Source organism: Betta splendens, chromosome 2, assembly GCF_900634795.4.
Source record: "Betta splendens chromosome 2, fBetSpl5.4, whole genome shotgun sequence".
NCBI classification, from domain to species: domain Eukaryota; kingdom Metazoa; phylum Chordata; class Actinopteri; order Anabantiformes; family Osphronemidae; genus Betta; species Betta splendens.
Window position 1 is genome coordinate 9211684 of NC_040882.2, and position 20205 is coordinate 9231888.

At 48.9% G+C, this 20205-nt stretch overlaps 1 protein-coding gene across 9 annotated transcripts in view; it reads left to right on the forward strand.

The window, feature by feature from the left end:
* mcf2la (mcf.2 cell line derived transforming sequence-like a) overlaps positions 1-19507 on the forward strand; it is a 28909-nt gene extending 9402 nt beyond the window's left edge. For 5 of the 9 annotated variants that reach the window (XM_029167692.3, XM_029167656.3, XM_055506965.1 and 2 more), the window contains exons 2-32: positions 3307-3390; positions 4455-4569; positions 6341-6431; positions 9752-9865; positions 9973-10089; positions 10198-10332; positions 10419-10543; positions 10639-10753; positions 10833-10952; positions 11034-11225; positions 11299-11490; positions 11582-11735; positions 11810-11862; positions 11945-12024; positions 12117-12183; positions 12277-12392; positions 12469-12538; positions 12616-12708; positions 12781-12873; positions 12965-13090; positions 13178-13399; positions 13487-13579; positions 13666-13744; positions 13820-13892; positions 13970-14076; positions 14278-14370; positions 14958-15032; positions 16101-16210; positions 16351-16463; positions 16898-17001; positions 17216-19507. In XM_029167692.3, coding sequence (XP_029023525.1) covers positions 3307-3390; positions 4455-4569; positions 6341-6431; positions 9752-9865; positions 9973-10089; positions 10198-10332; positions 10419-10543; positions 10639-10753; positions 10833-10952; positions 11034-11225; positions 11299-11490; positions 11582-11735; positions 11810-11862; positions 11945-12024; positions 12117-12183; positions 12277-12392; positions 12469-12538; positions 12616-12708; positions 12781-12873; positions 12965-13090; positions 13178-13399; positions 13487-13579; positions 13666-13744; positions 13820-13892; positions 13970-14076; positions 14278-14370; positions 14958-15032; positions 16101-16210; positions 16351-16463; positions 16898-17001; positions 17216-17295 — 3401 coding nt within the window. In that variant the 3' untranslated portion in view covers positions 17296-19507. The other 4 variants (XM_029167719.3, XM_029167710.3, XM_029167702.3 and 1 more) reach the window with 4 other exon arrangements.
* The last annotated feature ends 698 nt before the right edge of the window (positions 19508-20205 follow it).

A 20205-nucleotide genomic window follows, 5' to 3' on the forward strand; every position in this document is an offset into this window, starting at 1 on the left:
TTTAGTGTTTGTCTGCTTGTTCTTGCTGCCGCACACTCATTTGGTTTTAGGTTTGGCTGGGCACCACACACACACACACACACACACACACACACACACATTCTCCCAGGCCACTGTGGCCCTGTGACCCACTTGTTATCTGTAATGTTGTATGTGTTTGCCAGCCTGTTGTGTGGTATGTGCTCCACAGCAGTGACAGATGGGGATTTGGTAAACCCCGGACTTTAATGCCAGATAATAGAGATAGAGAACACACACACACACACACACACACACACACACACACACACACACACAAACAAACAAATCATTGCTTTGCACCGTACACAAACACAACTGTCCATATCTCTGCTGGCATTCGCCAGACCCCCCCCCCCCCCCCCCCCCCCCCCCCCCCACACACACACACACACACGCACCCATTGCAGTGCCGCCTTGTCTACGTTCCACTCAGTCCGTGCCATTTGGTGCATACCAAATGAAAAGGCTCCAGTGCGCTGTAAATCAGTCTCGCTGACACCAAGTTGTGGCTATTGCTGTTTTACAGTGACTTCACCAGTGCCCTACACCAACATCTTTACTATTAGACAACATCAGTTTTTTTGGGAAGAGGAAGGGTGATATTTTTATATAGAGAAGACAGAGGGATGTAATATTCATATATAATTTGACAGCATAAGGTTCTTCCGTGACCAGCTTCATGTTTCTCAGCTTCGCGTGCAGACATCAGACAGCTCATCAGCTTCAAACACGGACCACCAGTGCTGCCAGCCACCGTCCAGCAGAGAACAGCTGCCGGGCGGCTTGGAACTGGAAACCTGTGCGTGCGTGCGTGCGTGCGTGCGTGCGTGCGTGGTTTAAATAGTTTCTTTGCCTTCATAATCACCTGTTTGTTTTATTGCTAGTTTTATTGTTAATTTTATTTTGAAGAGGCCAATTTACAGGAAGTAGCTGGTGACTGATGCAACAGGAGAACATAGTCAATAAACCATAAAAATTTAAATTAGATAAGGATGCCTGAGGGTTTGGTCGGCAGATACCCATGACAAGTCAAACAGATCATTAAGATCCACATCTGCATTTTGTGTGTGTATTGAGGAGTTGCCTCTGGTTCACAGCCGCCGACACAGGACGTGCGCACAAAACTAGGGTTAGGGCAACTCAACGTTTTGAACAGGTCAAAGCTGAGGGCCAGTCAGGTACAGTGTTCTGTGATGCATATATTACAGTGTGATGCTGCTGATGACCCCCCCCCCACCCCCCCCAGCAGCAGTATCAGCTACAGTAGCACCAGGCCAACACATTAAATATGTAGGCATGTCGTCCGTTTCATCCTCCTGAGACGAGGGCACCTCCACTTTTTTTTTTTTTTTTTCCGACCGCCTCATTCTCCCCTCTCCTCCTCTTCACCTCTGAATCCAGGACTTTTTCCCCAGGCCGGGTTAGTTCTCTGCAGCAGAATCTGATCCTAGAGCAGATTTTAAGGGCGCAGTACTTTAGTTTGTGGTAGTGTTGCCGAGTTCTGCGTCATTTTGCCCCTCGGCTAAGCCTCTGGACAAAAAGGATGAATGAACCGGGGAAGGGGGGGCTTCGGGAGGGAGGGGTGCAAAGAGGTGGGGGACATTCTTTCTAGCCCCCACATAATCACTATTTGTGTTTAGCTGCATTGCCCCACTTCCCGTGTGTGTGTGTGTGTGTGTGTGTGTGTGTGTGTGTGTGTGTGTGTGTGTGTGTGTGTGTGTGTGTGTGTGTGTGTGTGTGTGTGTGTGTGTGTGTGTGTGTGTGTGTGTGTGTGTGTGTGTGTGTGTGTGTGTTGTTTGGAGGGTTCTAGCCGCTATAGTTTAATTTCATTCATTCGACGGAGGACAAAGCGGGAGTTTGAGGGTTTCAGCGGCAATGAAAAGGAGCCCGACGCCTGAATGTCTGATATGTCTGCACCATTTCACCCTAAAGTGCACAAAACCGTGTGCGGCTTGTTTCAACACGATGACACTGGTGCTTTTCCACTGGAGGTTCTTTTTCCCATAGAGATTTAATAGTAAGTTATCATTATTGTAATGATGAACTAATACATGACTCATTTAGTTGTGGTCATCTCAGCTCAGGGGCCAGTATGCTGAGGAGCCTCACCTCTTTTTTCTTTTAAAGCAAAGTGCAAATATGAGCATTTATTCATTTTGTGTTAGTGTAAAAATGCCACAAATATTAAAACTGCAAAAGCACATGTTAATGCATTCTTTCTTTTCCATCTGAGCAATAACAGAGCGGCTGTTATTCCAACACACCCTGGCATTTTCCTGGCTGGAAACTCACACACACACACACACACACACACACACACACACACACACACACACACACACACACACACACACACACACACACACACACACACACACACACACACACACACACACACACACACACACAGTGTGTGTAGGCACAGTAGGCAAAAACAACACCAGCAGTTTAGAAAATGTCAAAGCATCTGTGATCATTCAATTTAGCCTGATATCGTTCGCTGAGTTGCCAACAAGTCCAGGTCACAGCTGTCCAGTTCAAATCTGGAATTCTCTCTCTCTCTCACACACACACACACACACACACTTGTAGATTGAGTGGAGTCGGACACTGCTGCACGTGTGGGCCTTACTCCAGTTAGTAAAGAATGAAGGATGCAGTGATGGTGCGTCTGTGCTCGCGGAGGCTGCTTCCTGACTCGCTGCCCTGACATGTTGATACAGCGTAATCCCCTGCAGCCTGGAGCCGTGCCTGGCCGTTTACTGGCATGACTCCCCTGTGAGCGTCTCAGTACCTGACCACAGCTACACACGCTACAGTCTGAGCTACTGTATGGGTCACCGTCTACTGTACAGCACTGTATGCTGACACACTGCGTGTAGCATTAGCGTGGAGCTAAGCCCTTAATCTGACGGGTTTCTACATCAGGTGGAGCTGTGGAGGAAACCCCGTCCTGTCTGACGGGTCAGGGGATGGGCAGCTGTGTGTGAAGGCCGCAGCTGTTGAACATCCTGGAAGCGAAGTGATGCTGGCACCCGCCGGCTCGAGCCCAGCGCCGGTGGTTCCAGATGGACCCTCGTTTGCCTCTCTAACATATGAGCAGTTTGTTTGCTTTGCACTCGGACGTCTAATGAACGCCTCTCTCTGCCAGAGCCCCCGCGCTGCCGGGAAACGGCGCCGGTCGCCGCGCCAAGCCCCGATTGCATGCACACGCGGACATGAAGCGTTCTGGGCTGTTCCTGCGCTCGCTGTCTAACAAACCCCTCTCCCTGTCGTCCCCTCTAGATGACATCCTGCAGAGGGAGGACGCTCCTCTGTGCGCGGCACAGATCGGCTCGGAACTCCAGAAGCAGTTTGCCATCCTGCCAGGTGTGTGTGTGTGTGTGTGTGTCTGTGCGTGTGCAGTGTTGGTGCTGCATGGTTCCTGTTTAAAGATCGCCGTGTTCTCACCTGTAATAGAAAACAGCACATGTCACATGTGGCTCAGTTTAGAGAAGCTATAAAAATGTGAGCAAATGTCAGCCAGTTTACGACTAGTGGTTTTAAACAGGATGCATGATCACATTGCACAAGACATTAAAATCTATCTCAATCTGCTAAAATCAGGATTTTGTTTTGTCCAGTTCTGCTTTTTCATTTTTCTTCTTAGATGCTTCTGGAGTCTAGTTTTGGCTTTGTTGCTAAATTTAAGTAGTATCGGTGACAGATTTGTCATCCAGCTTCCAGAAATAGCTTCACCTGAAAGATAAGCCTCGGTTTGCTTTTGTGACAGATCTCTGTTTCTGAATGGAAAGAAGAAATCCTATAAATACACTGCACTCTGTAGAGGAAGCTTTTTGCTTTGTGCCTCCTATTTTTTCACAAATTTCAATTTAAAATCTAAACAAGTAGTGTGTAGCTGAAAACGAACCTGATCCAGTTGTATGGAAGTTTCTAATCTGTAAAACTACATTTCATTAATAACAGATTGAACCAGATAGACTCACTCACTGACTTTAAGTTAACCAAGTCTTGACCTTCACACAGCTTTTGGAACGTGTTCTAACATTTCTGCACACAGATGCCTGCACACAAAGCAACGTAAAGCAAACATATGAACACATGCACACTGGGCCCTGTGTTGGGTTACCGTGACAACAGTGCCTGCCCAGCGATGCCTTGTGCATAATTCATCACCTCAAGGGCCTGGTTTGCAACTTGACCCAACAAACGAAAGACAGTCTGTACATTCTGGACTTCTTGTCAGCAATGTTTATTGCAGGACTCACTGAACCTGCTTTTGAACTTGTTGTGTTGGCTGCTTGCAAGTTAAGCTGAAATGTGTTTTATGAGTTTGACGCATGTGGGATATGGCGAAACCTGAGTGTGACTCTGCTTGGGCATCCCACTAACAAGTCCATGATCCTCTCGCCTCCTGACCTCCATCTCTCCAGGCGGCCGTGGGATGAATGGCAGCCCCATCATCGTCTTCCCAGAGTTCCCAGAGTTCAGCGAGCTGCATGATGAGGAGATCCAAAGTGTCCTCAGCTACCTCACCAGCATCCCCAGGTTAGTGACTCACACACGTGAGGCATTCTTTTTACGGGGTGGGGAATTAGGCCAAACGAATTGGTTGTGTAGTACCACATACCGACCAACAGGGGTCAGCACAGCGCCACGGCGCTGCCGTAAGGACAGAGCTGCAGAAGACATGGACATGTTCAATAGGACAATTGTGGAAAACAGATCTGGAGGATCACAATGAAGAGGCAGAAAAAAAGATAATTTTACTACATTTGAATAAAATTAGAAGTGCTTTTGCTTCCTTTTTGGCTCCACCTCCACCCGTTCTTTACTGCTGAGCTGTGCATATCCATCACACACGCGCGGGCACACACACAAACCAGAATTTCCATTACCTTAGTGTGTGGTTGCATGCAGGTGTGTGTGTGTCATAGCGTCCTTTCTGTGTATCTTTTTTTTTTTTTTTTTTTGTGGCTCGTCACCTTTTATGTATCTCCGGCTCCCCTCCCTTTTATCCCCCACCAGCTATTTGCACTCAGCTGCCAGTCGGCTGCACTTTGCTTTTCGATTGGCCGAGTGGGAACAGCGAGACACAGGGCTTGCTTCTAATTGGCTGAGGGTGGGAAGCAGCAGCAGCAGCAGCAGGCGGCGGAGGAGCCGAGGGAGAAGGGAAAAGGAGGAGGGAGATGCTCTGTGAGGATGTGAGCGGTCACCTCTCTGTATCTGTGGAATGCGAACAGATGCTCACAGACGCAGGAACCGAGCATGGGAACAATCAATGAGGGGGATTTAAAGAAGACTGGAATAATTTATGGATGGCAGCGTTGGAATATTAAGGATTTCTAGTCTCTTTGTCCCGGAATAGCGGCAATTTTCCCGTTTCAGTCGGCTTGGTTCATGTGATTTGAATATTTTTTTCCGGCAGAGATGGACTGAGGATTTACTGCTGCAGCATCCACTGGGTAGCGCCTTCAGTCTCCTTATGTGTGTCTGTGTGCTGAGAATTGGCTCATAACAGCCCGGATGGACGACCTCAGCAGTGTGTGTGTGTGTGTGTGTTGGCCCGTGTGCATGTGTATTTCAGCATTTTGCTGGCGTTTAGACGTCGTGTGTGTCTGTGTGTGTGTGCGCGTGTCAGCTTGTCCAGAAGGACCTTAAGTGGAAATACTGCATTCACGCACACACACACATACGCTGACACAGGCATTAGCTTAATGAGGCTGCTACATATGGCACAGCCTGTGGAACGAATGGCAAAATTTTCACATGCAATCACACACAGCGCGCACACGAGCCAAGGTTGCCATGGCAATCACAAGGGTCTCTCATAATCATCCCCGGTGACAAATAATGGCCACAGACATACAGGCAGTAGGCACCAGTGTTTCCACCTCTGCTCTAACCCATTGTTGCTTGTTTGTGTTGTCACTGACACATGGCTGTAACCATGTGATGTTGTATTATTGTATGTACTGTGACTGTTCGTATGATGACTGTGATTAATTATACTTCATTATTAGTTCAAACAAAATTAAAAAACTCAAACAATCAATGTTGAAAGGTGACCCAGGTGATCCCTGGGAAATGTAGTATGTTATCACAGTTGAACATTGAGGCGAAAGGACCTAATGTAGTGATCAGGTATTTAGGATGCTAAAGGGCCCATGAGCATCATGCTGTCCAGCAGGATTATGCATCCGCCTGCTCCTCGGAGGTCCCCGTTGCACTAGCGTTGTATCCTGTAATGCCGAGTGTGACCTGTTTCCTAGACACTCATGGATTTGCAGCTGTAACAGTTTGCGCCTCTCTCCTGCAGTGTTGCAGCGTCGGGAGTGGGTTTCATCCTGGTCATCGACAGACGACTGGACCGATGGGCCGCCGTCAGGGCCACTCTGCTCCGCATCGCAGTAAGTGTGTGTGTGTGTGTGTGTGTGTGTGTGTGTGTGTGTGTGTGTGTTACTATATGTCTGTAGTGCAATGGCAATGAGGTAACTGGCAGGATGGGAGTTATAGTGTGTTTTGTTGGAGTGGGTGGTAGGAGTCACTGCGTGTGCGTCCCGCTGAAGCAGAAACACAGTGCCTCGTTCGATATTTAACTGTTTTTTTAGCCATCAGCCTTGTGTCTCTGTGCCAGTAGCCTACTAGCCTATTTCTCGGTGTGAAACTTTCGCTCCTTTCTAAGATGACAAATTGAGGCGCTGCTCTGAGAGCTAGGGAGGAAGTCGGGACAAGACGGGATCCAGAGAAACCATAAAGCGTGAAATAAAGGCAGCAGGGAGGCGGAGCAGTGGCGGCTGCATGGCAGGTGGTGCTCTCTTAAGCCCTCTTATTTAAAAAAAAACGTCAACCTCACTATCATGTACTGTAGGAGTATAAAAATTTTCAAGGGTCTGAGATTCATGCCTAATTGATTGTGCCGGCACAAGGAAGAAGCTGCACCACATGTGTTGCTAAGATGCCCGTCCTGTATTACACCATTTAACGTGTTCAATGTATGCAGATGCATGCTAATATATGCTAATTGGACACTGATTATCATCAGGCCCCGGCTTGTTTCCATGGCACCTCTAAGAAAATATCCCCTCGGTGGCCATAGGTCATTATGAGGCACCTTGCTCTAGTAGTTAAACTCCACCGAGTCCGTTTTAATCAGAAGTGAGCGACTGAAGAGACTGCGTGTCATCAGTAAGGTGGCTTTTACTGATAAAGAGGAACTAATTACTGGCTGTCTCTCTGCTTTAATTGGTGTAAAGCCATGTAAACGACAGATGGAAGCAGGTGTATCTGTTTCAGACACAATAGAAATAAGAAGGTAAAATTCATTAGTAACACATCACAGCATCTAAACCAACGTCTGGCTGTTTATAATATTAATATTATGCAAATGATGACCGACATGATGGCCATTATGAGCAGGTAAAGTAAAATCCTAGTGAATCTCAGAGTTTCTCTCTCTCTCGCTCCTTTCTTTTACCTGCACTCCCGCTGATCATCTCGCTTCCGTTTCCACACACTCCATATGAATCTCGTCTGTTGTGGGGAAAAATGCATAAAAACCCGGCGACGAGGAGGAACAGCGGGACAACAAGGCGTAAGGGACAGTGTGTGCATCCACAGCGGCAGCAGGCGTCATTATAAACTAACCTGAAGCCATGAAGAGCAGGTGGTGAGAGGAGGGTCTCTCATGTTTAATCCCCTCTGGTGCAGACGTCCTCGTCGGACGCCGCCAGCCAGCGACACAGTCCTGAGGAACGCTGTGCACGTCAGGGCTGTTCATGGGACCAAGCTGCCCTCTCTCCTTGACCTTGAAGCTTGTTAGCGAGCAGCGATTCGCCCGTCATGTTTGTTGTGAGTGAAAGTCCAAAGACCTGTTTGTCTCATAGCGATGCAGCACCTCTAGCTCTGTTGCAGCCCATCTTAATGATGCAGGGTAATAAGTATGCGGGCACTGGAGCGTGGTGTAGAGGAACATGGCTGCGGGCTACAGATGGCTCTATCAGCCGGTCTAAAAATCGGCTTCGACCGATCCTTGCGAGCAGCCAAACCCCAGATAAATGGCTGCCTGTGCCCAAATCGCCTAATTCTCAAGATGCGTTCCAAGTCCAAAAACAAAAAGCTTGGGTGTGGAGAGAGGGGGGTTTGGGCGTGTGGAGGGCTGGTGGCCGTCCAGGTCCCAGGAGAGTGATGGGGATGTCATTAGAGGACATATCTGGAGTGCTTCTCCTCCCAGCTCCCTCATAAAACGAATACAAATTACCCAGACCAAGAGAAAATCACATTCTAATCCTTATCATTTATTAATGTGTGCTTTTTATCTGGGTGGAGTGTGTGTGTGTGTGTGTGTGTGTGCGCTGAGCCGTGCTCATATTGTCATGTTAATGCAGAGGTATAAAATAAAAAGGAGACCCTTCACGGTTTATTGAAATTGATTAATGTGGCTCGAATAGAACAAGCTGGATAAAATGGAAAACTGCAAATTAAATATACATATCACTGCATCGGTGAGCGGAATGTGCTATAATTAGAACAACAGAGGAGCATGTAGTGTGAAAATTAGGTGCCGTGAACAATGAGCTCAGGTTCCTTCGACCTGACTCACTGTGTGTGTGTGTGTGTGTGTGTGTGTGTGTGTGCGTTAGGAAGCAGAAGGAGCGACGCTGCCGCTCTCTCCTCTGTATCGTCACTCTCCCTTCCATTTCGTCATGCACTCAGTCTCCATCTCTCCCCGTGCGTTTTCCAGAAGGAGGAGGGTTTCCATGGCAACGACGTGCTGGTAATTCAGGGTCATGGTGTGTGTGTGTGTGTGTGAGCGAGTGCAGGCCAGCTCGTAACTGAGAGCCATGTGCATTATTATTGTGTTTTTCACAATAATAATCACAGCAATTTTAACAGGGTTCATGTGAACGTCAGGATATTGTGATGAGGCCATCATTGGCCATCATTGGGTGTTGTTGCCTATTAATGAGCAGTAAAATCAATATCAACCAATACGTGTCATAAGCACAAATATCTGGAAGCAACAGCAATACCCTAAAAATGCTCAAAACAATTGTTCAGCATCTCTTCATCCTCACTCTTATTTCAGGCTTTGGTTACGGTGCTGCTAACTATTTCATGCGCCTGTCACACACGTCTGAGCTCCTGTGTGTGTGTGTGTGTGTGTGTGTGTGTGTGTGTGTGTGTGTTCAGCCTTGATGATGGCTAACAGGGGGGAGCAATCCACCGAGGGGCTTTGGAAGAGCCATAACCAATCTGGCCTTTCATTGGAGTGGCCTCCTGGGCCGTAGTCTGTGTAATGACAATTCAACGCGTGTAATGTGTTAGTGTGGAGGAGGACGGACGGAAAACGATGGTTACGCCCAAAGACACGCTGGAAATTAAATGACCGCAACTTGTGAAATGTGGGAGACTTTGTGGACAGAAAGGCCTGAAACAGCCTTGACGGGCGTTCGACTGGCTTCATTCAGTGCATCTTTCCTTCAGGCTGTGAAATGTTGCTTCTGTGTTTTTCTATTTACTGGCACATCTGCTGTTGGCGACGCTGTGAGATTAGACCGTCTATAACCTGTGACTGCTTGGGACGGATGAAGTATGTGGCGACGTGTGTATTTTACACTGAAATTCACTGCGACCAAGTGGTGTCGAAAACGAGTGTGGCTGTTTTGGCGCTTTATTTTAAAGGTGGCCCGTCAGCTGGAGTAACGCGTTCCCTCCTCTCCTGTCCCAGGGCTCGTTTCCAGGGAACTTGCACTTGGTTCTCGTGCTGCGTCCCACTACCTTGTTCCAGCGGACTCTGTCGGACTTCCTGTTCAAGTTCAACAGGGATGAGTTCAAAATGAAGGTTGTTTGCACGTCCACCTCCTGCATAATGATTGTGTGATTTTATCAAATGAATTGCACAGATCGCTTGTCCTCTGGTGCGGCATCATTAAATCCTTATGTTCTCAGGTGGTGATGCTGAGTTCAGTGACTGAGCTCCATGCTTACATTGACCCAGGACAACTGACCACGGAGCTCGGGGGCACACACGAATACCACCATGACAGCTGGATCTCACACCGCACTGTAAGCGCACACACACACACACACACACACACACACACACACACACACACACACACACAGAATATGCACTCCTGCAGCTTATTCGTCCTCCATCTGCTTCGCGTGCAGGCGATTGAGGCCTTCGCTCTGATGGTGAAGACCACGGCTCAGACCCTGCAGGCGTTCGGCACGGAGCTGGCCAACGACGCCGAGGCCACCACCAACCTGCTGCACGCGCACACGCTGAAGACGGACCAGATGAAGGTCAGTGAGGCGTCCGCTGCTCTTTCCTGCACCCGCGACCTGTCCGTCGCTCACAGCTGCTCCTAAGGCTGTTGCTCCGTGTGCAGGAGGACCTGCAGGTGGCGCAGTCTCAGGGGGGGCGCCTGCTGGACTGTATCAATGAGCCTCTACAGACGGACCCTGATTACTGCATGACCCACGATGAGCTGGAGAATTTGGCTACTGTGCAGAGGTAAGTGAAGGAAGGGGTGGACGCGAGCATAAATGACTAAAGGGTTAATAAATACATGGAAAAAGTTGTTTTTTTTTAATCTTTTTTCCTCTCAGACTCCTGGGTCAGTTGGATGAAACCGAGACGGCGTTTGACGACTTCTGGCAGCGCCACCGCACCAAGCTGGAGCACTGCTTGCAGCTGCGCCACTTCGAGCACCGCTTCCGCGAGGTGAGTCCGGGGCCTCGAACCGGGCCTTTCCCGGTTCTGATCCGGATACCGTGAGTGACGCCGCGCGCTTGCTCCCCAGGTGCGTTCCCAGCTGGACGTGACGTCGGAGCGCCTGTGCGGTTTCTCCGAGGTCAGCGTGAGCCCCGCCCACGCCGAGCACGTCCTGCGAGAGCTCAGCGGCCACGAGGACAAGGCCTGTGTAAGACACGCACACACAGACACGCACACACAGACACGCACACACACACGAACCCCACTTAACCCATGTTTTGTTCGGCAGGAGGTGCTCGACGGCGCCCTGTCGCTGGCCTGCGAGGGCGACATGCTGATCGAGAACGGGCACTACGCCGAGGACTCCATCAGGCCCAAGTGCAGCGAGCTGAGGGCCGTGTGCAAAGACATCAGCTCCACCTTGAGGAGCAAGAAGAGCCTCCTGCTGCGAGCGATGGAGCTGCATCACTCGCTAGACGCGGTAGGCGAGCGGACTCCCCTGTCCCCCTCCTCCAGGTCATCGGCGACGTTAACGCCGGTCTGCTCCCCCGTAGGCGTCGCGCTGGTGCGAGGAGGGCATCTTCCTCCTGGCGAGCCAGTCGGTGGACAGGTGTCAGTCGCAGGACGGCGCCGAGGCGGCCCTGCAAGAGCTGGAGCGGTACCTGGACACGGCGCCGCAGCACACGCTCCCCGACCGCAGCGCCATCTGCTGCCAGTACGAGGCCGTGCTCAGCGCTCAGCTCAGGGTCAGCGGCCGGGGGGGTTTTAGCGCCTCGAACGATGCTCAGGTGTGTAGAATGCGCCGCCTAATCTGTGCTGGGCTCTGGGCTCCACCAGGACCAGGTGGAGAGGGTTTTCCAGAAGCAGAGCTCCGTGGAGGAGATGTTCGAGAAGAGGCGCGTCAGCCTGAAGAAGCTGGCGGCCAAGCAGACCAGACCAGTTCAACCAGTGGCCCCCAGACCTGAAGTGAAGTCTCCGCTCTCCTCCCCCAGTGAGCCTCGCTGCACATGCCCACGCTTTGCATGTACTCGGCTCCCTCTCCAGACACGTTTCCTCTCATTTCAGATCAACAGAGAAAAGACAGGAGATACTCTGCAGATAACGTCATCTGCAAAAAGGTAAATGCCCCGATTTCAGCTAATTACGGGTAAATGTTTTTCAGGAAGTGAAATCTGTCCGTAAATAAATGTTTACTTCCAGACGGAGTCTCCGGTTCATAACAGCAGCACCAGACACGCTTCTCTGTCGGAGGAGGAAGAAAACCTCGCAGTGCTTCGACGGTACGAGACCACGGGAGTTACAGACAATTTATTATTATTATTATTATTATTATTATTATTATTATTATTATTATTAATAATAATGTTTCCAGGCACGTGATGAACGAGCTGCTGGAGACGGAGCGGGTGTACGTGGAGGAGCTGCTGTGCGTGCTGGAGGTGAGTCGGGTCCAGCGGTTCCGTCGGGTCTGTCGGTTCCGTCGGGTCCAGCGGCGCCCGCTGCTCAGCCGTACTGTGTGTGTTGACCCTCAGGGCTACGCGGCGGAGATGGAGAACCCGGCCCTGGCCCACCTCCTCCCCGGCACTCTGCTCAACAAGAAGGACGTCCTGTTCGGCAACATGTCCGAGATCTATCAGTTCCACAGGAGGTTGGCGTCTTCTGCTTCACCTGCCGGGAAACAACGCGTCTCCATCTCTTTATGATTCCTTGCTCTTTGTCTCCAGGACGTTTCTAAAGGAGCTGGAAGCGTACACCGACTGCCCCGAGCTGGTGGGCCGCTGTTTCTTGCAGAGGGTAAGCTCTTCTTTCACGCCGCCCTTCGTACGCGAGCCCTCGGCCCTTCGGACTCATTTGCGTTTTGCTGTGTGTAGATGAAGGACCTGCAGATCTACGAAGCGTACTGCCAGAACAAACCTCGCTCCGAGAGCCTGTGGAGGCAGTGCTCCGACTGTGCCTTCTTCCAGGTTTGCTCCTCGGCGCCTCCGCAGTCACTGTGTCGATCGCTGCATGTTGAATCACACCTCGTTCTGCTCCAGGAGTGTCAGAGGAAGCTGGAGCACAAGCTTGGGCTGGACTCCTACCTCCTCAAACCCGTCCAGAGAATCACCAAGTACCAGCTCCTGCTGAAGGTGAGCCCCCGTCGCCCGCTGCCGTCGCTCTCCTCCGTTTTTAATCCCGCCTCCTGCCTTTTTTTTTTTTTTTTTTTTTTTTTGCCTGCAGGAGTTGCTGAAGTACAGCAAAGGCTGCGACGGCTGCGATGACCTGCAGGCGGCGCTCTCCTCCATCCTGGGAATCCTCAAGGCTGTGAACGACTCCATGCACCTCATCGCCATCACCGGATATGAGGTCGGAGGGGAGGGCGTGGCGCTGGCGCTCAGCCGCTCGCGGTGAGTGAGCGAATGAACTGCTTCATCGCGTCTCCGCTTCTTCCAGGGGAACATGTCGGAGCTGGGTCGCCTGCTGATGCAGGGCTCCTTCAGCGTGTGGACGGAGCACAAGAAGGGCCACGCCAAGGTCAAGGACCTGGCCCGGTTCAAGCCCATGCAGAGGCACCTGTTCCTGCACCAGAAGGCCCTGCTCTTCTGCAAGCGGAGGGAGGAGAGCGGCGAGGGCTACGAGAAGGCGCCGTCCTACAGCTTCAAGCACTCCCTCAGCGTAAGCGCACGTCCGCTAGCGCGAAAGGCGCGCGCGTGGCCCGAACCGTGACCCATTCAGCTTCCCTTGTCGGTTCCTGTCTCGCAGATGAGCGCCGTGGGCATCACAGAGAACGCCAAGGGGGACAACAAGAAGTTTGAAATCTGGTGCAACTCCAGGGAAGAAGTGTTCATAGTCCAGGTGGGAAGTCAGGGCAGAGGAGGGGTTTTCTATCAGTGAAGGGGCTTCAGTTCAAAGGACAGCGTGTCACTGTTTGTCCCCTCTAGGCTCCGACAACAGAGATTAAAACGGCGTGGGTGAACGAGATCCGCAAAGTTCTGACCCAGCAGCTTCAGGCCTACAGAGGTAAACGGACCTCCTCCTCCTCCTCTTCTTCTGTGTTTTTACCTGTAGCTCTGTTGAAACCGCTGTGTGTCGCAGATGCCAGCCAGCAGAAGAGCCCCGACTCGGTGTTCCCGAGTCCCACCAACAGCAGCGCCTCGGCCTCGCTCAGGTCGGTGGGAGCCCGCCGGCACCGTTCACCCGCCGGGTGGGTTCCACGTCCTCATGTGTGCTTCCTGTCTGTCCCAGTCCTTTCCGTAGCAACGGGCAGAAGAACCAGAAAAAGCCGGAGGAGAAGAAGTCCGAGTTGAGCCCGGTGCCTGACAGCAACTCCTGCTCCTCACCCAAACACAAAGGTAGCCGCTGCCGCGCGCGTCCCCCCACGCAGTTTATCCGCCTCTTTAGAGCTGAAGCTCCTTCGTAACATCTCCCTAATGTGGACTTTCTTCTCCACCACCGTCATCCTCATGGTTCCTCCCTCTCATTTCTGTCTTGGGTGACGCCTTTTTTTGGCTTCGCCGCCTCTTCCGCTGCCCATTTCAAACCATTGATTTCAGATGAACCAGTGACCAGTCCCACCACTGACCGATCCTCAGTGGCTAAAAAGCGTTTTACTTTGCAGGGCTTCAGCAATCTGAAGAGTCCGAAAGGTAAAACAGGCACAGACCACTTTAGATTGGATTATTTCTTATGTGTTTTTGAAATGGCTTTTCTCCATTGTATCCTGTGTGGCGAAATCAATGGAAGGCCTCCAGTGATCTAGACCACAAATTGGCTAATTATTACAAACTATTAATAATTTATAACATTAATATTGATAAAATAGAATTTTTCCCAATTACAGGGAAGAAATTGCTCTGAATTATTTAGAGTGGTGTATTTAATTAAGCACCTTTTTGTTACAATATTTACATATTATTCTGAAAGTGCTTGCTTTCATACCAATGTTTTTAGAGATAATTGCCCATTAAAGCCTCAATTGTGAGCTGATTTCTGCCCCCTAGTGGTAACACCCAAGCATAGCCTCTGTTTGAGGCATGAAACACCAGTAGAATCTTACTAAGGAAATCATTGTATCTCAAAGCACTTGAACCAGTAGGAGGTATTTATCAATGTATATATGATCTAAACATGATCCTGTGGTGTTCCTGCTTCTCTCGGTCTCTTTTCTCCCTCACATTTTCTTCTTCCTCTTCTTCCCTTTCTATCTTTTTCTTTCTTGCTTGTGTGGGTCCAGGCTCGGCCTTGAGCCCCGAACACGGCTCCAAACGCCACTTGGTCAAGAGTGACCCCACACCGTTTGGTTTCAAAGGTATACGTGTGTCCCTTTTTAAGGGGAGGACGTCTCCTTCTAGAGCCTATTGTTCATCTCATCGTGTGTGTGTGTGTGTGTGTGTGTGTGTGTGTGTGTGTGTGTGTGTCCTCGTCAATCAGTGAACACCTTCCTCTGACAGAGTAACCACTCGTCTGTCTGTCTGACTCTCTGTCTGTCTGTCTGACTCGCTGTCTGTCTGTCTGACTTGCTGTCTGTTTGTCTGTCTGTCTTGATTCTATGTCTGTCTGTCTGTCTGTCTGTCTGTCTGTCTGTCTGTCTGTCTGACCCGCTGGCTATCTGTCTGTCTCCAGAGCCGGCCCTGCCCGTCAGCCTGAGCAGAGTCAAATGGATGAGTACCTCTAGCCTTTTACAGAGCAAACGGCGAGGTACAGAGTCGCTCTGACGAGTGCTGACACTTTGGGTGTTTGCAGTGTTGCAGTGCTTTGTGGTGGTCATGATTTGATTGTTAGTGGAAGAGGTGAAGTCGTGCAGCCTCTTTCTCGGCCTGATCGTCTTTTCTCCCGCTGGAGTTGGATAGTTGGTTCAAGCGCTTTCTCTCCTTTTACTCATAAGTGGAGGATTTTAAATATTTTTTGGCAAGTTGCCAGCTGTATCTCAAATCATTCATTTTCTTTTTTTTGGATGCCTTTCTTTTGTTTCTGCGCTCTGATGATTTAAATGGTTTTTCAAATCTTTTTTATCACGTTGCTGTCGCTGGCGATTCTGTTGGACTTTGGATCAATTTTGACTTTTCGACTACTTTTGTGTCTTTCATGGGAGATTTGTGTGTTGATTGACTCTGATTCAGACTGGTTTCTTGTTTGTTCCGGGTTCACAAGCATGCCACTCATCTGTGTACAGTTTCTGTCCTTTAGTACCAGTTCACTTCCAGCCATCAATATCTGGTCAGATAAGCACATTCCCTCTGCACTTATCTAATTAAACTGGAAGCATGTTACTGGCAAAGGCAGTGACACTGAGAATCATATCTAACCTTCCTCAGAGCACTCTCATTGGGTTCCTTCTGTCCTGACGTGTGTTTCTCCTCCTCTGTGCCTCCTTTAGCCTGGAACAAGGCGTCTCTCTCAGTGGACGCCACGGATGAGATTGACGGCTTCTCCAGCGGCGAGGACCCCATGAACTCTGACCCCGAGGATGAAGTCGAAAAGAAGCTGGTGAGCCTGGACTTGATCATTTTTTTATACAGTTTGCAACATTTTATTCTGCTGCACCAGTTTAAATAGTTTGATCAGTCTATCTATAGTTATCAGTGCATTGCTCCAGCTGAATTGTTGGTGACCTTTTAACCCTGTAGGCCCCAGGGAAGTACACTGTCGTTGCAGACTGTGAGAAGGCGGGCCCTCAGGAGCTGTCTGTCAAGAGTGGAGAAATGGTCCAGCTAATCAGAGAGGGAGAGGACGGACAGTGGTAAACATCTCTCTGTGAAACTATGATGGCAATCTACAGGGTTACTGAAAGGCATTTGAGTCATGGCTGTGGTTTGGTGGGGAGTGAAAATTCGGAAATAGGTGGAGAGATAGATTTTAAAGGGTGGTAAAACACATTAAAGTCCATGACCATGCACATTTGGAATGTCTAGAGAATATACTTACATTCAGCAATATAAATCCATCTGTGATGCAAATGCATCAAGTTATATGTCACTAGCATGCTAACGGGATTAGCATCCTGACCATGGTTATAGAACTAGCAACACGCAGGTTTGGCGTGGACGTTTCTGTTTTCTTTAGGAATCTGACCGTTTAGTCAAGGGTCGGTGCCAAAAGATTTCTGAAAATGATTATGTACCAGTCAAATAACCTATGTTGCATTTAAATAGTGGCCACTTTGATTCTTTGCAGGTTTGTGAAAAACCTTCGCACCAGCAAAGAGGGCTGGGTGGCAGCAGCGAACCTCCTCAGCCTCATCTCAGAAGCCAAGTCATCCCAGTCGCTCAGCAGCTCAGGTATTTTACATAAAGACCCAATGTAGCTATTGTTACTGGAATTTTGACCCAATGTCAGAAAGTTTAAAAAGCTTAAAGTGTAATGCACGCGCCCCAGAATGGCAGATGATCCAATCTTTTAATCACTGTTCTGGTCTTAGGATCATTTTAAAAGTGACCCAGTTTGTCTCAGATTCAGAGCCAGTGTGGTGTTGTTTCTGTCTGCGGCCTCTAGATGGCAGTGTCTCTGGGAACCTCAGCACCTCCTCCAGCTGCAGCGAGACCTACACCAGCTTTTCCGACATCAAGCCCTGACCTGAGACCAGTCCTGCATCGGTCCATCTTGAAACTGTCCCCGGGGGGAATCGCAGGGGCTGAAGCTGACGGGACGACGGGCGATCACCTACCGGCGCTCGCTGGACGACTCGTCTGAAACACTCCGAAACTGTAACAGACCCCGCAGTATTGTCTCCTGATTTGAAACGATTGCACATTCCCTAATAGCAGCACAGAAATTGTAGGTGTTGGTGTTCTAATAGTTCACATCCTGACTCAGAACAGCTGGACGCGTTGAACAGCTGCTGGATTCGCTCCTCGTGAGCATGTAGCATTAAAGTGGACACACTTAAAGAACACGTGCACTGAGCACAGGTTTGTCGGAACCCCTTTGAGTCTGCAGCAAACGCGGCCTGGTGACAGATTCCTGCTTCCCCACACACCATCCGACTGGCATCTCGCACGATTCCCGTTTATCGCGCACTGTGAAAAGTGGCAGCTGGCTGCAACGAGCAGAAAAAAGGCCTTGGGTGCGTCTCAGAGCATCTCCGGGCAGATCGCTGTGTGTGCCGGCTGGCGTGGTCACCGTGGAGACGGTTCCAATGAGCTTCCCCTAATCTTTGTTCACAACCGAAAGGAATTAAATGTTAAACGTGCCACTGGGTGAATGTCTCCAACAGCACGACCTGTGTATTGCACTTCTCCTCAGAGCGGCAGCTCCAGACAACCTCCTGAACTCCTCTTTTCAAGAATCTGCTTGTCGGTCGCCTCTGACCTGCTCTGGATTAACCTCTCAGGAAGACATGCGGTCAGGCAGGTGTGGCCGCATATTCCAGGTGTGTGTGTGTGTGTGTGTGTGTGTGTGTGTGTGTGTGTGTGTGTGTGTGTGTGTGTGTGTGTGTGTGTGTGTGTGTGTGTGTGTGTGTGTGTGTGTGTGTGTGTGTGTGTGTGTGTGTGTGTGTGAGAGAGAGAGACGCAAGCGTCCACGTGAATCTCCACGTTGTGCGAACGCATCCAGGTGTCACGACGCGCTGGCGCCACCAAATCCTGCTCAGAGTTCGTTTCACTTGACACCATGTTGCGCGGAGATATTTGTCACAGTGGAGTAGCAAAAGGATGAACTCCCTTCCCCGGGGTGTGAATCACACAACGGGCGGGGGTGAGCGAGCCAAGCCTGGCGCGTCCACGCATGAGTGGAAATGAAGCTGTTAATGCAGCTGGAAGACACACCTACTGTATGACACCACACACAGACACGCAAGGAACCTGTGCTATTCTGACCACTTCACACGTTATATGCTGTTTTCTAGGGACAAAAGGTTTTTTATATTTCCAGGATTTCTACTGTGTCCACACGAAGCACTGTAAAACAGTCTTTTTTTGTTTTCGTTCCCGTCCTGAATGTCAGACAGAGGAAGTGTAGCCTGGTCTTTCACTGAAACCAGCTGCACCCTTATTTACTAAGAGTGAACTATATTTATCCACTGGTTTAACAACCATTGTGGTTTTGGTAAAGACACAGATAATAGTTGGAATTCTTGATTATTTTTCTCTTTTTGTTCAGAATAACATTTTTTTTAAGTCATAAGACAAATAAAGAAACCAATTAATTAATTAATTGGCCTTTTCATGTCAAACTGTGAGCTAAACCATAGAGTAAAGTGAGGCCTGGGTTGTGTGTCGCTGTGTAAGTTCTGTAAGACTAAGAAATGTGTGTTCTACCTGTACAGACCAGACGTGTCCTCTATACCTCACATTTTCCTCAAGAGCATGTATGTTATGAGGAACGTGGCGTCTCGTGATTCTCCTGTCTCTGTGTGTCGTCACTCTTTGTGGCATGTTCTTCATAGCCCCAGGTTGGAACATCTCATGTCAGATCCCTGTGGAAGAAGAGTATTTTTACCACACACTGTTGTTGTTTTGTGAGAGTTTATTTTTTTGGCTCCTCTATCAAAGCTGACACAGGCACTAAACTTGCAGACGTTTGTTCACGACCACACAATAAAGCTTACTGTTATGGTGATTTGTACTTTTGACTTGGAGGTATGGGAGATGAGAAGGGTTATATATATATTTTTTAGTTTATTTTATGCAGCACATTGCAGCAACTACGGTCTTTATTTTCCTATTGTATATCTACTGAGTAAGGTGTTGATATAAAGATATTAAAGGTGTACATTTGTAAATATGTAATTCTGAATTGTATGTAAAATGAAAAGCAGCTTTAATAAAGTTCGACATGTTTAATCTATTGGATTTTTGGTAATTTGTTTTTTTTTTACCATATTTATAAGACTTAAATGAATATAATTTCAATGTTTTTTTCTATAACAATTATCAGTCTGTCTCCATTAAAACCGATAAAATAAATTTCTAAGGTTATTAAATTTTTCTATGCGGAAATTGTAAACCACGTGATCTGTATCCTCCAATAGGCTTTGTTAGTCATGAACGTCATGATCTGGCTTGGGCGCCGTATCAATACGTTTAGGCAGACTTAGCAGACCTTCTGTGTCCTTTGTTTTTCCTTTAGCTGGCGAAATGTGTCAATTGTGACTCCGAAGGAACGTTACGTTTACACAAGGCGATGCCAGTTGTGTTCATGTTTAACAATGTAGACGACGAAAATAAATACACAACTACACGTGAGGCAAGTTCATATGTAAGAGGACGCGAACGAGACACGGCCGCGACTGGAAAGATACAGATGTGTAAAGTTGGACAGCATAAGCCTAACTATACTACCGGATGTTACGTTGTTGCGCAATAAAAGAAAATTATCTGTCTAGCAACATAAAGCAAACATATGCGAAAAACTTTTGCAAGATCAGCAAATGAAGGCATTATATGAAATATTTGTTGCAATTATAGCTTCACATAAGGTGTCTGTTTTAAACCTTCTTTGAGTATTGCGCGCGAATTTACTTTCATCGAAGTTTCATTTTGAAA